The 16638-nt window shown below is 34.9% G+C and overlaps 1 protein-coding gene across 1 annotated transcript; it reads right to left on the reverse strand.

The window, feature by feature from the left end:
* Positions 1 to 6514: 6514 nt before the first annotated feature.
* On the reverse strand, positions 6515 to 7482 carry LOC150109081 (histone H1-like). Its single transcript, XM_090405525.1, has one exon. The coding sequence runs from the start codon at positions 7361 to 7363 to the stop codon at positions 6788 to 6790; it is 576 nt and encodes a 191-aa protein (XP_090261651.1). The 5' UTR covers positions 7364 to 7482; the 3' UTR covers positions 6515 to 6787.
* Positions 7483 to 16638: the final 9156 nt, after the last annotated feature.

Here is a 16638-nt window from a genome sequence, read left to right on the forward strand (position 1 = left end):
AACAATCTACATCCATGAATTAATTTCACGATGGAAATAAAAAAAAAAAAAGAAAACAAATTGTCTTTCTTAGATACTCTACTTCGCTCATCGTCAGGTGAACTAATTACTTCCGTTTATCGAAAGCCTACTTTCACTCAACATCAATCTGCTCAACACCTCTCAGAAGATTGGAATTATCATAACGTTATTACGACGTACTCACATTATATGCTCTGCACCCCAGCAACTGCAGCAAGAACTTTTAAATATCAAATGATATATTAAATTCAATAACTTCTCAGAGTGGACCATAAGCCGCCTTTTTGATCCCTTTAATCTTAGCTCAAATAACAAGGAAACAGAACGTAAAGTCCCTATCCTATACATTTCTGGCATCTCGGAACCAGTTTCCAGAATTCTTAAGAAATACAATTTAGTGGCTACATTTATTCCAGTCAACAAACTATTATCATTGTTTCCATCTTCTAAAGATAAACGTTCTCTTCTTGCTCTTCTTAGCGTCTAGTAAGTTCCTTGTAACTGTCACCTTTCTTACTTCGGACAGACTGGATGTTCTGTGGAGAAACGAATACCAGTCATATCATCAATAGAAAATCTGAGAAGTCTAGCCTTGCACAACATGGAATATACACAGACCACGATATTCTGTGATCTGAAACGCGTCTACTCCATCGTTGTCACTACAAGTTCGAACGTTTATTCAAATAAAGTGCCGTAGTCTGAACTCCATCGTCCGAACTTGAATCAGAACAAATCAAATAGAAGATGGAGGACCGGGGGAATGTAATAATTGAGAATTTTAGGCTGTTGAGTGGTATTTCCTCGATGGATATAGATGTTTTTTTCTTATCAAGGATTAGGCTTATTCATGCTGTATTGGGATTTCTCCCTAGTAACTAGTTTTCCTCACCTCTCTCTCTCTCTCTCTCTCTCTCTCTCTCTCTCTCACTCACTCACTCACTCACTCACTCTTCCCCTCTTTCCGGCCTTTTAATTGTTTCAGATTTCGGAAAATCTATGGAACAGTTAAAAGATACTGAATAAAAAATGCACATGTTGTAATGTTTGTCATTTAGATGTGTTATTATGCAACCTACATAATTAAACTCTGTTACCAGTTATATTATTTTTTTCTTCTATGATTATTTTGGTCTAATAAGATTTCTGTCTCTAAATGCGTGTTTTGTTTTTGTTTTTCGGTGAAATCTTTAGATTGTATTATTGGCAGCTTATTTTATTTGATTCGTAAACTGATTTTTGGAGGTCATCTTCATTATCTTGTAACATAATGTGATCATCTACAGCATTTTATTGGGAACAGTTTTTTGGTTAACTACATACTTTGTTTTATTGTTGTTTTCCATATTATATTAATAATTTGATCAATATACATATTGAATATAGTTGAAGACAAACTGCATCCATGTTTTCCACTTTGATAAATTTTATTCTCTTCTGTTAATTTATTACCTAATTGTAGGTTTATTGTTGTTTCTTTATGACACTATGAGCATTGTATAAGGAAAAAGTTTGAATTGTAGAATTAGAACTAGAGATAAGGACCAGGGTTACCCTTGGAAATTGCTCAGGGGAGTGCCGAATGAAAATGTTTTTATTTTATTTTAATGTGAAGAGTGGGAACTAAGTGAAATTCATTGCCTAAATATGTTGTAAATGGATTTAAGATTCAGTATGATAGATGTGTTGTCGGTATAGTAGACCATCCGTGCTGAGTCTGTGATCTCCGTAGTGGTTTGTTGTATAATAATCAGTATTGTAATCAAAATTTTCTTCCTTGGTTGATTTTTGATCCATATTATATTACGAATATACTGTATTTGTTAATTGCATGTGTTCTTCTGTCTGTTGCCTGTTTTGAATGATGGAAAGAAACAACATAAATTTTCCAGAAGAAGAAATTCTTTCAAGTTCGTATGAGACTGGCAAACTCTAAGCTGTTACCCTTCCTTACCTCCTAGATCTTCCCATTTTACGAGCAAATTTTATGTCGTCCTCCCCAGTGCGTTACAGAAAGAGCAGTCAAATTGCTAGTCGAAGTACTGGAAAACGCTTAAAAAATACTCCATTCGTGGAATTTTATTGGAGAAGGCATGAGATCTTGGAGTGATGGTGAATAGAAATTTGAAAATCAAGGTACTTTTTTTTTTTTTTTTGACAAAGGTAATGAAAGCAGCTTAGAGGATTTCTGCAATACTAAGAAAAACATTGATTAATAAAGCAGCATCTCTAGCATCCCGTTTCCTAAGTCTCAGCTCCACCAATATGAGAGGTATCCTGAAATCTCATGATAAATACAAAACTTTACACTTCTTACTACACTTATATATCTGTTTTTTCTTTTATCACGCTGTCTAACTTCACATGATATACAAACAAATGCATAAAAATGAATATGGAATATGCAACTATTGAACGAAATCATTATATTGACTTTTCGTTTCAAATAAAGTGAACAGTTAATCCTAAATGGTTAATCTTTATATCCAAGAGTGTCTAAATCAGTGTTTTTCAATGTAGCTATCAAACTATGTTGAGAACCGAGTGAATTTGAAGCAGTATCGAAAAATTAAAAAAGGGGAACGGCAGGATTAGCTAAATGAAAAATAATTTCATTTATTTCTGTACATAAATCTGAGTACTTTCCCTCTCCATCTAATACACTTACTGATATGTATAATATATATACTGGTGGGCTGAAGATTTTAATGATACTAAAAGTTAGGGAAAAAATCACTTTATTATGTACTTAATATGTGACCTACCTAGATCACCTATTATGAGCATACTAAGTGATAATTTTTTGTTTTTGCATTGTTTATGTCTCAGGTATTTCGACGGCTGCAATATCATAAGGCGAGGTAAAATTACTGTAGATTTATTTGCTGTTGCACGCACTTTTTTTTTTTTAATGAAATCATAAATAAAAACAATTCATTTCTTGACCCCTCTTCCACTTACTCCGATATCGTAACTTGACTATCTCAGAGACAAACAACAAAAAATAATAAGAAAAGCCATTCTCCACTCTCATTAAAAAATAAAAAAAAAAGTCTTGATAAACACTCAGATCCCATTGTAAACGTGTTTTGTGCCTCAGTGAGTTTATCTGTTTTGATGAATTGCAGTTGATAAGAGACACCATTACTGAGCTGAAAGATTTTATCAGAGACACTTTAAATATATATGTGTTATCATCAGTATTTATTGTTATTTTTTAAATGAATATGGAATTTACAGTAGTTTCTGCATTGCTTTTTTAATGCTCCTTATTGCATACATGTGTAAGTGAAGAGTATGGAAAAATTAAAAATTTTTCCATACTCTAACTGTAATAATAACTGTAATTGTAAAAGTAATCTAAATTGTAACTACATGGAAACAGAATACGTCAATACTATCACCTATTTAGGATTATTTAGGATTAAAAATTAACAGCAACTAAGCTGGAAACTGCATATTACAGAAGTATGCAACAGTGTAAGATTTATGATATCTCGAGTCTTCTTAAAGAAATTCTTAACTCTGACAATGTTAAGAACATTATATTTCGCCTGAATACAGACTGTTATCCAGTATTGTATACGAAAGCTGGGGCGGAACATATAATACCACACTAACACTACTAATCTCTTTACAAAATAAAATAATACGCATTTTGACCAACAATAAATACAGAGACATTACAGTGAACGCCAAATATACAAACACTATACGAGTATATACGAGATTTAGCTCCAAAAATCTCCAATGGCTTACCTCTCTTAACACGAAACGTAACCAACATGAACACATACGAAAAAGCTAATTAGAGAGCACTTAAATTTTTATAAGAATATTGAAAAATTCTTTGGAATAAGAGTATAAAATGAGAAATTAACTATGGCAAAATAATCAGTTGATTAGTGTTTTTTATTTGGCGTGTATATTCTTTATCCCCTATACATTGTAATTGCCAATATTTTTGTGCACTGCACTGTTATGCATTGTATATTGATTTCTGTAATTTTTTTACATTTTATAACCAAGATGAGCTTATGCTCTTGGATTATACACGTTTGTTATTGTTAAATTGTATTTGTATTAAGTATGTATTAAATAAATGAACTTTATTTGAAATAAATAAATAAAGCGAAACAAATGATTGAATACTTTTAAAAAAAAAGATTTCAAGAGATCCTCTCCAACATTGCTAAAATGACATGCATATAAACCTAGAGTCCTATGATATGCGTTACGTAATTTGTATATCTCAATGTATATGTAAAAGATTTTAATTGTTTTAAGGAAAGAGGATGACTGAAGCGACACTTCCGGACAGAAGGGAGATACAAAATCTCACCGCAGAAAAAAAAAAAAAAAAGTTTCCAATTTTTCAATATGCGTTTAACTGTTTGCCAAAGCAAAAATAAGCCCGCATTTTCTCCAAATGGGAAAAATTGCACATAAACCATTACTTTTATTACTATTATTATTAAAAAAGTTTCCAATTTTTCAATATGCCTTCAACTGTTTGCCAAAGCAAAAATAAGCCCGCATTTTCTCCAAATGGAAAAAATTGCCCATAAACCATTACTTTCAATACTATTATTATTCAAATTATTATTAAAAATTATTTAAAAAGTTTTCAATTTTTCAATATGCGTTTACCTGTTTCCCAATTAAAAATAAGCCCGCATTTTCTTCAAATGGGAAAAATTGCACATAAATAAATCTTTATTTTTATTACTATTATTATTAAAATAAGTTTCCAATTTTTCAATACTCGTTTAACTGTTTGCCAAAGCAAAAATAAGCCAGCATTTTCTCCAAATGGGAAAAATTACACATAAACCATTACTTTTATTACTATTATTATTAAATTAAAAAAAGTTTCCAATTTTTCAATATGCCTTCAACTGTTTGGCAAAGCAAAAATAAGCCCGCATTTTCTCCAAATGGGAAAAATTGCACATAAAACCCGTATTTTTATTACTATTACTATTGTTATTAAAATAAGTTTCCAATTTTTCAATATACGTTTAACTGTTTGCCAAAGCAAAAATAAGCCTGCATTTTCTCCAAATGGGAAAAATTGCACATAAACCATTACTTTTATTACTATTATTATTGAAATTATTATTAAAAAAGTTTCCAATTTTTCAATGCGTTTAACTGTTTGCTAAAGCATTTTCTCCAAATAAGAAAAATTTCACATAAACCATTATTTTTATTACTATTTTTATTAAAAAAAGTTTCCAATTTTTCAATATGCGTTTAACTGTTTGCCAAAGCAAAAATGAGCCCACATTTTCTCCAAATGGGAAAAATTGCATGTAAATTATAGTATTTCATTTCAGCGCACAACATATTCAATGTGGTTAAGGGCAAATTATGTTGAAAGATTAAGTCAATTCATAAATGTTTTTTTGTTGTTGTTGTTGTTGTTGTTTTGGAGGACGGGATTTTGTACCTTTCTTCTGTCAGAAAGTGTTGCTTCAGTTCTCTTCCCCTTGACACAGTTAAAATCTGTATATAAATTGAGGTGTGTAGGGGAGGGGAGCGAGGCAATGCCATTTTAGCAGATGTTGGAGAGGACCTATTAAAATCTGAAAAAGTGTTCATTTATGTTTTTTTTTTTCACTTTAAATTTAAATTTCATTAATTAGATATCTTAGATATCCTTATATCCTTACCACAATCTTAAGAGTAAAATAGATAGACATTTATATTCATTTATTCGTTCATATTCAGCAGCAATTGAACGAGCCTTCTGAAACGCATGCTTTTTTTGTGTGTCCAGCCACCCTTATCACATTTTACGTATCTCATCTCACATTTATTTAGGTAAAATCTGTTTTACCTAAATATCTTTATCTTTAGGTAAAATCTGCTTTCCAAAATTGGAAAGCAGATATGCTGTCCACCTCCAACTTTGAAGTGGATCTTATAAAAACAAATCAACATCAACAAGAAAAAAAATGTGCTGACTTTATGAGATATGAGAACTGCATATTGCCATGCAAAAAAATACTCTTCCATGTAAATAATCGTCTCACTTAGAGGTGTATTAAAACCACGCATGCGTCATATCATTTACTAGAGAATTGTTTTCTTCTGTAAAACTGGGCCATCCCAGGGTTTGCATGCATGATCGTTCTATTAATAGATATATTATATTACCATTATTAACAGGGTGTTTTTCCTCATATTATCTGATGGAATGTTCTGGCTACCAAGCCATCACAAATAAATAAATGTTCGTAATTTAACATCTCAGCTTTTCTCTGCAGGATGCTGTGGCTGATTTATTTTAAAATTAATGCAACAGTATGTCTAGTTATTTGCAGCAAACCTAAACATTTGGGGTTTCTAAATTACAGTAAAGGAATTGTCTAATTATGTAGTGTTAAATGCTCCTAAATGTTCATGTAAATATAGTAAAATATTTACCCAGTCATATTACTGAAAACTTAACGTAATTCAACACACGTTTAAAATAAAGACAAAGATGTCAACAAAATATCAATTCTTTTATTAATGAACGTGAGGTATATGTACACAATGACAGTGAAACACCAATGCACAGAACTCTGGAGGATAACATGAGATACTGACGTATGATCTATGAAAAATACTTGCTACAGAATTGCAACGTTCGCACAAGTGATGTCTACTTACAGATGCATTTTGTGTTTAAGTCCATTTCTGTCCCTTTTAACAGTTCAGCAGCTGAGGACGGTCCACGACTATACACTGGTCCACAATGGTGAAACAATCACTCGCATCACTTTCTTGCACTCTTTTTCGCTGGTTTCCTGGATGCTGGCTTTGCCTTCTTTGGTTTGGGACTTTTGGGTTTTGCTTTGGGTTTCTTTGTAGCTTTGGCTGCTTTGGGTTTAGGTCGAGCAACTGGCTTCTTGGCAGTTTTCTTCTTCTCAGCGGTTTTCTTGGGTTTCGCCACGACTTTCTTAGGTGGTGGTCTTGGCTTTCTCGAAACAACTTCCTTTTTGACGACTTTTGGAACATTTTCACCCTTTTTAGAAGCACTTATCCTAAAAGATCCAGTTGCTCCCTTTCCCTTGGTCTGCACGAGACTTCCGCCAGCTACAGCACTCTTCAAATACTTCTTAATAAACGGAGCAAGGCGCTCAACATCTACTTTGTAATGGGTGCCAATGTACTTTTTTATGGCCTGCAGGGAAGATCCTCCTCGCTCCTTTAAGTTAGTGATGGCAGCAGTCACCATCTCGGACACTTTGGGATGGGATGGAGCCACCTTGGGTTTCTTAGGCTTTGCACTTCCTTTTCCTTTCTTGGGAGCGGCTGCAGCCGCAGCGGTATCTTGTGCAGTATCGGCCATGACAATCAGAAAAAAAAGATCACTATAACTCACTACAAACTGATAAAAATGTTAAAGATCACCCTAATTAACACAGCTGTTTCAAGGTGCGCACGCACTATGGAAACTTACTAAACAGAAATTTTACGGCGCCGTTCCTTTGCTGAGTTTATATAGGGAGAACGCGGACGTACGAGGAAGCTACAAACTCTAGCTGCACGCCAACTTCGCCAAGCGACGATCTAGCGAGCAGAAGACTCAGAAGTGTGTTTCTTATCCAAATTCAAACAGCTCTGATTAATTAAATATTAGACGTTACGGATCCGTTTCAATGGATATATCATGCTGTAACTTATATCTTTTATTTCATAATAGCGTTTAGTGGTTATATATCAAAAGCAGACCGTCAGCGGGTCCAAAACGGAGTTACGCCTTCATCTCGAATTATTAGAGGTTGCCTTTTTTCGCCATTCTTTTGCTATTTTCGATCTGTTTGGGAATTTTAAATGCTAGTAGATGGAGAAGAAACTTATAGGTATTGTTTGAAATAAAGAAATGTGCGCATTCTTTATAACCAGACGACATAGAAACAATAAAAGTTCAACACCTAACACAAGTGACTGACGTTCCCACTCCAACTAATAACCTCAGGTCGCCATGACTGTGACGTCGACATTTCATTTTAAAGATATTTCTTGCATATAAATGAAATAAAATTCCAGTGAAACATATATTTATAAGATATATAGTGAATTTGAATAAATTTCAAGTGCTGAATCGTTGATATTGCTACTTTTAAAGATCATATAGCGCTTGGTTGCATGCCTATGCTTTCTGTCGTAGTGTCTCTATCAGAATTCTATTAACCCATATAAAGATATAAAAAATATTCCTACTAAATACAAAGTGCCATCACTAAATATTAGTTCTCTTATAGTTAATTTTTAATGCCGTTTTTTCTCATCATAACACAATACAAGAACATAGCTATGATCTCTAGATGTAAATATTCCCAAGCTATTACAGTTTCGTTGGTTCCATTTAGCACTTCTATGGGTTATTCGTTTCACTTTGGCGTTTTAAAAATATAAATATATAAGTAACATTGAATAGTGATACGGAAAGCTCCTCATCCATTAATATTAACAGCTGTTAAATCGGATATGTTGCTTACATCTCCAGATTTTATACATTCTGCTATAATACGATAGGATGCGCTTGGGATTTGTCTCCTACACGGCTTAGACGTTTTTTCTCCCAGTCGGTGCTTCTCCTTTAAAAGGAATTTTGATATGTAAGCATTGCATTCACTAAACTGCTGTTTAAATAAAAAAGTAAACTAGTATGTTAATAGAGAGATTTATCAGATTACACATTCTTTAATGTGTAGATATTTTAAGCATTCTGCAGCGTCCAATGAGAACCTGACACATTAGTCTGCCAGAATGCTTCATTCCAAAAATACTTTTCCCCCCCCTCTCCTACTGACTGTCAGTTACAGACTGTTAATTATCGGTTAATGATATGCTAGTGTGAAAAAAAAAAAAAACCCTACAATTAATATATAGGGCTTGTATACATATATTTAATTTTTTATATAAATTAATTTTATGTGACACGTCATTTTGTTTATTGACCAATATTTCCTAAGTTTTTTAATTGTCAAAGTTAATACCTTTTTTTTTTTAAATTTTTGTTTGAAAAAAAAAAAAGATTGTTTGCTTGTGTGTGGGTGGGTGGGTCGGTGGTTAAAATTATCTTTGGTTTTTAAAATTTGTTTTTTCCCCTTCATTAAACCCGAATTTTTATTTATCTCCCCAGGAAAACAGATGAACCAGCAGGAAAACATTCACAATTAAGAAACATAATATACTTGTTTTAGTTGTATGGGTCGTGATTTTCACCTTCCTACTTTCGCTACCCACTTTTTTTTTTAAACATTTTTTATTATTATTTTACTGTTAGTATAACTCGTGATCCGGAATAATCATAATAAAAATGAAATTCGCAAATAAAATATAGTTTATATTTAAGTAAAATTTACACATGATTGCATACAGATTTTATGCAATGTAATACAATTACATTGCATAATATGCAATGAAATTATTCACGATGTAATACACAACGTGAATAATTTAAACATATTGTTTGAAAATTGAAACAAACATTTTTAATCATGTTCCAAATTCAAATTTAGTCCTCTTCTACTAAAGCTCTTGAAATGCAGAGAATTACTGCAAAGTCAAAGAACCTGCGAACCATTTTTTTTTTTTTTTTAAATACGAAGGAACTCGGAATTTATTTTCATTTTCATGTATCTTAAAAATAATGATTGCTTGAATTTGAAGTAAACCTGAAAATGCTGCTTAACATTATTATTATTATACGGGCATCTCCATGGTGTCAGAGGACTCATCACTGGAGACCCAAACTATCAACACACAATATCTGTCGTACCTCTCCTTGAAACGATTAACAGACAAAGCACTCATAACTGAATCATGCAGCGTATTCTATTCATTCACCACTCTCCATGCGAGAAATCCAGTCCTCACACCCTTGTTAACCACACTCTTACTTAATTTCCGAGGATAACCACTTGTTCTTCCACCACTATCCAACTGCTGAAATATTTCCCCTGCATAAATCTTTTAAAAACCTTTTAGTAACTTAAATGTTTCTATCGCATCCCCTCTTCTTCGCCTATCAACCAATCTCTGTAATCTACAAATCTCAATCTATCAATTGTAGAGAGAATTGCTTACAACACTCACCAACTTGGTCACTCGCCTCTGAATCTTTTCTACCACTTCCTCATTTCCAAGGAATCCACACGACTGAGCACAGTAATCCAGATGTGGACGTATCAACGCCTTATAAAGAGGAATAATAACTTCTTTATCTCTGCATGTGAGTGTGTTCTTCAATAATCAAGTAATCCTATGATCTATCTTAGACACCTTAGCCTTCAGAACTTCAACTCTCCATCCACTAACACCTCCTAAGTCCCTAGCTTCATCAATTTCTTGGAGTACTGTTCCATCAATGTGGTACGCAGCTTGTAATCTTGTAATCCCAAAATGCATAATTTTCCACTTTTCCACATTGAACTGACATCCATTATCTTTTGCCCATATTACCGGATTACTTACATCATCCTGCAAGCTCTCTACATCAGCTTGATTAATTATTGCGCTACCCAACTTTGCATCAGCAAACAACTGACTCCCTTCAAGTCATTTTCTATATTATTTATATACAATGTAAACAATAACGGTCCTAGCACAGAGCCTTGTGGCACATCACTGGTCGCCTGCTCCATCCTGGACTCTGCTCCATACACTACTCTTTGGTATCTGTATCCAGAGTAGTTCATGGGGGGTATCAAGATACCCCGTGAGCTACTCTCGTATCCACATCACCAGTTTAATATCCATCCCAATTTGTTCTAATTTGCGTAACAGTATTTTATGGGGTATCTTGTCGAAAGCCTTAGCAAAATCCAGCAGTATCACTGTGTAGCCATTCCCCTGGTCCAACTCAGCTGTCGCTCTATTATAAAAAGTTAATAAATTAACTTTGTATAATTATAATTATAATATATTATAAGTAAGTTATAATATACAAGACCGACCTTTAACAAAACCATGTTGGCCCGCATAATTCTGCCTTTAACCAACTTTTCCAATACTTTTACAACCACTGCCGAGATGATAATTGGTCTGTAATTTTCTACTGCAGTCTTAGAGTCTCCTTTATGCAAAGGAACTATTTTATCTTCCTTTCACTCCCTAGGAACCTACCGGAGCTTTAACGTAAGTTAAATAGCCAAATAAGAAGCATTGACACATTTGCACATTTACTTAATACCAGAGCTGATATCCCATCCAAACCCACAGCAGTATTTGCATTTAAATTCTGCAATATCCAAAGTCCCTGTGATTCATTAACTTCAATTCTCATATCAGTTATTGCTGCATAGACAGAAATATCCTCACTCGGGTGATAGGCTTTTAACATTCTTAAGTTGTAGCTATATAGTTATTACGAGTAATTATGAATAGAAGGCTTTTATTTATTATTTTGTTTTTACGTTTCTATTACTTAACAATATTTACTTACAGTTAATAAAAAAGTCCTCAAAAGTGTTCTTCGTATCTTGGTTTTGTTCCATATATTTCAATGGAGGTACAAATATGCCACAACCAAAGAAAAAAAAAATTCTATAGTATCTGCTTTTCCACTAAAAGGCACTTAGTTCGCATCACATTGTAGCATGGATGTATGTGAAAGTCCAAATTTGGGCAAGAGATGATTTTCGCTGCTTCGTGTAGCACCACCACTTGCTTATGTACCTAGCGGTACATTTCATACTCACCATGGTATTTCTGTTACAGAAATACCATGGTGAGTCTCCGGAGCACGGTTCCCAAAATATTTAATAATTAGTTTACTTACAGGACATGTATGAATTTCCAACATTTCTTGGATGGGATTATGATAAAAATAATTAATTTCTATTGAGTCAGATATGCCACATAACTCATGAAACATCTCTAAGCTGCATAATTTAAATCTATGACACGTACTTTACTGCAAATGTTAAATGAAAGGTTTTTCTAATAATTTTATTTTATTTTTATTTTTTGTCAGGATTTTCATCATATAAATACCCCATTAACGAAAGGTAATAAATCTGTCGTACATTCTCCTTCTTCTTCTAAGCCATTTTTATAACCATTTATGGTTATAGGCCTCTCCCTTAATTTCCATCTATCCCTGTTTAAGGCTTCCCGATTCCAGCCATCTCCACTAGGTCGCCCCTCCATCCTTTCTCTGGTCGTTGACATTCGTCTTCCTTCATATGGATGCGACTGGGTGATTGTCTTTGTCCATCTATCACTTTTCATCAGTGCAATATGTTCTACCCATCTCCATTTCAGTTTTAAAATCTCTTCCCTTATATCCGACAGTTTTGCTTCTTTTCTTATATCTTCATTTCTTATTTTGTCTTGCAGTCTGATTTTTAGCATGGCTCTCTCCATATTGTCCTCAGTTATCCTCATTCGCCACTATTTATTTGACCATGTCTCTGATCCATAGGACACTGGGATGATAAAATAGTGAAAACGCTAGGCTCTATTTTCTGGTTTTATTTTACTGCACAGGAATCTTTTCAGTTTGCCAAAAGCCACCCAGCCACAGCTGAATTTTTCTCTTTATTTCTTCATGAATGCTTCTTTTTCCTAATGCAAAAGTTTTTCCTATGTGTATGCATTCTTGTACTTGCTCTATTTCGTTACTGTCTATTATTATTTGTTCTGTTATCTGGTTTCCTTCGATATTTGTCATTGTTTCTTAGTTTATATATAAGCATATTTTATTTGATACTGTATTTAATTCATTCATCATTTCTTTTTAGTTCTCTTTTGTTGTTTGCTATTACTGCAATATTATCAGCATATCGTAAATGATTTAGTTTTCAACATTGATGTTGATCCCTTTGTCTATCCAGCCTAGTTCGCTCGTAGTTCACACATATTCTAATATTGCATTGAATAATTTGGGTGAGATAGTATCTCCTTGGCCTATGCCTTTATTTTTTTTTATTTGGAATAGGCTGCTTTGTTTTTTGCTTTTGCTTGCTGTCTTACAATAATATCGTGAATATGTTAAAGGTTAGGTCATTTGAAATTTTATATATCAGGGGTGTATATTCAAGGTGTACAGGTGTGCGGTGCACACCCACGGAATAGCAATATCACTGATATTACATTTTTGCATTTATTCCTGTTAAAGACGCCCCTAATTGTTTCCTGGCTTCGCGTGATTTCTAAAATTAAACACCGTATATTAATACTTCAAACATTGCACGTTAATAACTCGGGAGGGGGCGGCGGTCACAAATACGGACACCCTTTGAGCCCTTTAAACAGACGTACAGATGGCGCAGCGGGTCAAATTCTTAGCGTTCCAGTGATTTTAAGCTACTTAGAAAACGAAACAGGGTGCAGCGAGGTAGGATGTGCGCTGAGACAATAGCACCCAGAAATCAGTAACTGGTTATTGTGTCAACCAATCCAATCGATTGGTTGACACAATTTGTCATTTGTCATGAGTTGTTTTTTTTGTTTCCGAGTTTCGTCCGTTTTGCGTGCGTGAAGTGTGAAGTGACGTGTTTAGGTCAATTCGTCTTCCTTCATATGGATGCGACTGGGTGATTGTCTTTGTCCATCTATCACTTTTCATCAGTGCAATATGTTCTGTCCATCTATCACTTTTCATCAGTGCAATATGTTCTGCCCATCTCCATTTCAGTTTTAAAATCTCTTCCCCTATATCCAACAGTTTTGCTTCTTTTCTTATATCTTCATTTCTTATTTTGTCTTGCAGTCTGATTTTTAGCATGGCTCTCTCCATATTGCCCTCAGTTATCCTCATTCTGTCTACTATTTATATAATAACCGATAAAGACAAATTTTAATATATAATTTTCTATAAATAATTTATCACTTGTATCCCTTGTTTAGTCGATATTTACAATGGAAAACAGTGTTGATTGAATGTCCCGTTTTCTACCAGAACTTTTGGGAATTGTATGATCGTAGCCGAAGGAGGTAAATCTCGTCCTCCTCATGCAAATTCACTATTGTATTTAGAAACTTTTGAGTAATTCAAATATACAAACCAAATATAGCATTCTCCTTTATTATTGTTTTCTATATACAGTATCTTATAATAAACACATTGTCCCCATTCTATGCAGATTTTGTTACAATTAACTCATGAATTAAAGTATTCAAAGTTATTCCACAATTAATTGCATTGGACCAATTAAGATGAGCACTGATGCGCTATACACTCTTAAAACTTTCATATATCGATAAAAATGTAATCATACGTCAAATTGACGTGAATTTTGTAGCCCGGGTTACATAAGCCACACGACTGCACACACCCAACTAAAATGGGCACGCGACACCACTGTTTTATATATATATATATATATACACCAGGGACGAATATTCCGGGTGTGCAGTGTCACAGTGAACACCCGCCCCCCAACTACTAACTTCGAGGTTACTGGTGTGGAGGTTCTTACTAGCTCGGCTGGCAGACTGAAAATTTATGCTGCATACAACCCACCGCAAAAAATACTACTGCACACGGACCTGGATGCCATTATAGATGCTAGAGAGCCTATCATTATTGCTGGGGACTTAAACTCCAAATATCCTGCATGGAATTGTAGAACCACAAACAACAACGGACGCATCCTCGCCAACTACACAGGATCAGGATTTAATTGCGCTGTCGTCGCAGGCCCCACTGAACCTACTCATCACAGCCCGATGTTAAAATGTTAAATTTCAATAAAATTTAAGAACATAAACGAGCTGTCATCAGATCATGATCCAGTTCTATTACAGCTCGGAACGGAACACAACCTCTCTTCCCCTCCCCACACCCCTCCCCCCACACACACTCATTCATATCCTGGGAAAAATTAGCAAAAGCACTCTGAGAGTTCATTGGCCCTGTTCCTCCTATAAGGTCAAAGCAAGAAATTGAAACAGCAGTCAAAAATGTTAGTCAGCATTTTAATGCGGCCATAACGGCAGTTACCTCTTACACAACTCGCTCCACTACAAATCGGTTACTGGAGGATATTATGAACAAACATGATCAGAGATAAAAATAAAGCTAGAAAAAGATTTCACAATACTCGCGCGCCTCAAGCCAAAAGAATCCTTAAGAGATTAAATGGAGCTGTGAGAGATGCCCTCAAAGCCCACAGGGATCGACTATGGGAGGATAAGTTCTCTTCCTTCTCACCTGCGATCACTCTATTTGGGTACCCTTGAGGAATCTCAGAAACAAAAACAAATCTCTTTCCCCTCTACAATCGGACCTGGATCTTGTGCACATTGATGCAGAGAAGGCAGAAACTATTGCAAAAAATTTAGAAGCGCAGTGTCGACCTGCTTATGAAAACTTAAATTTCAACCACTTGTATAAAATTCATCGTCATATGAGACATGAACGAAAACTTCCTGATGCCTGTACTAATCAAATCGTCCCTACTTCACCAGCAAAAATCTACGAGATGATTAAGAACGTTAACAACAAAAATGCTCCTGGTCCAGATGGCATCACCAATAAAGTCATTAAACTACTACCCCGCAGAGCCATTGTGCACCTTACCAACATAATCAACGCGATCATTAGATTCCAATATTTTCCTTCCCAGTGGAAAACTGCTTATATAACCCCCATTCATAAACCATAAATTATCTTCCAATTAGCTTGATTTCAAACCTTGGAAAGATTGCCGAAACGGTCCTCCTCACCAGACTCCAATCCACAGTAAATAAGCTGAAGATCCTCCCAAATGAGAGCAATTTGGATTCCGTAAACATCACAGCACCACTCAACAGATCCATAGACTAACTGAATATATTACCACAGGCTACAATTGGCATCAACTTACCGGAGCTGCCTTTCTGAATATGGCCAAGGCCTTCGATAAGATGTGGCATTATGGTCTGTTCCACAAGCTCATCACCTTTCACATCCCGCTACAGATGGTACAGTTGATCCAATCATACCTCAGCAACAGATTTTTGCAGGTCAAGATAAACGGTCTACCAACGCCCCATTCTGACTGGTGTTCCTCAAGGATCTTTATTGGCCCCAATTCTGTTCTCGATATTTATGGCAGATATTCCACACAATCCAATGTCATCTATCTTGGCCCTCTACGATGATGACATAGCGATACTAACTAGATCTCTTCGTCCACACCTAGTCACCAAAAAAACTCCAAGAAAAACCTACAAATATTAGAAAAATGATTCTCCAGTTGGAGATTACAAGTAAACCCATTGAAGAGCATAGCCGTGCTCTTCTCCAGAAGAACAGTATCTACTACAGGGGACATCCTCCTGTTTAACTCCAAAATTCCTTGGAAAACAGAAGTCAGATACCTTGGTGTACTGCTGGACAAAAGACTATCCTCCAGTCACCACATCAAGGACTCGTGTGCAAAGGCATCAAAAGCCATCGTCCAGCTCTATCCCTTAATAAACAGAAACAGTAAATTACACACCAGAATGAAATTGCTCCTCCACAAACTGATGATTCGTCCTATAATCACATATGCTTCGCCAGCATGGAGCCATAACACTGATACTAATATCCTCAAACTGCAGCAAGTGCAAAACAAGTGCCTTTGTATGATTCTGAACGCCCCACGGTTTGTCAGAGATGTTCGACTTCATCGGGACACCGAC

This window comes from Typopeltis vanoorti, chromosome 2, assembly GCF_054136105.1.
Source record: "Typopeltis vanoorti isolate ZY-2024b chromosome 2, IOZ_Tvanoo_1.0, whole genome shotgun sequence".
NCBI classification, from domain to species: domain Eukaryota; kingdom Metazoa; phylum Arthropoda; class Arachnida; order Uropygi; family Thelyphonidae; genus Typopeltis; species Typopeltis vanoorti.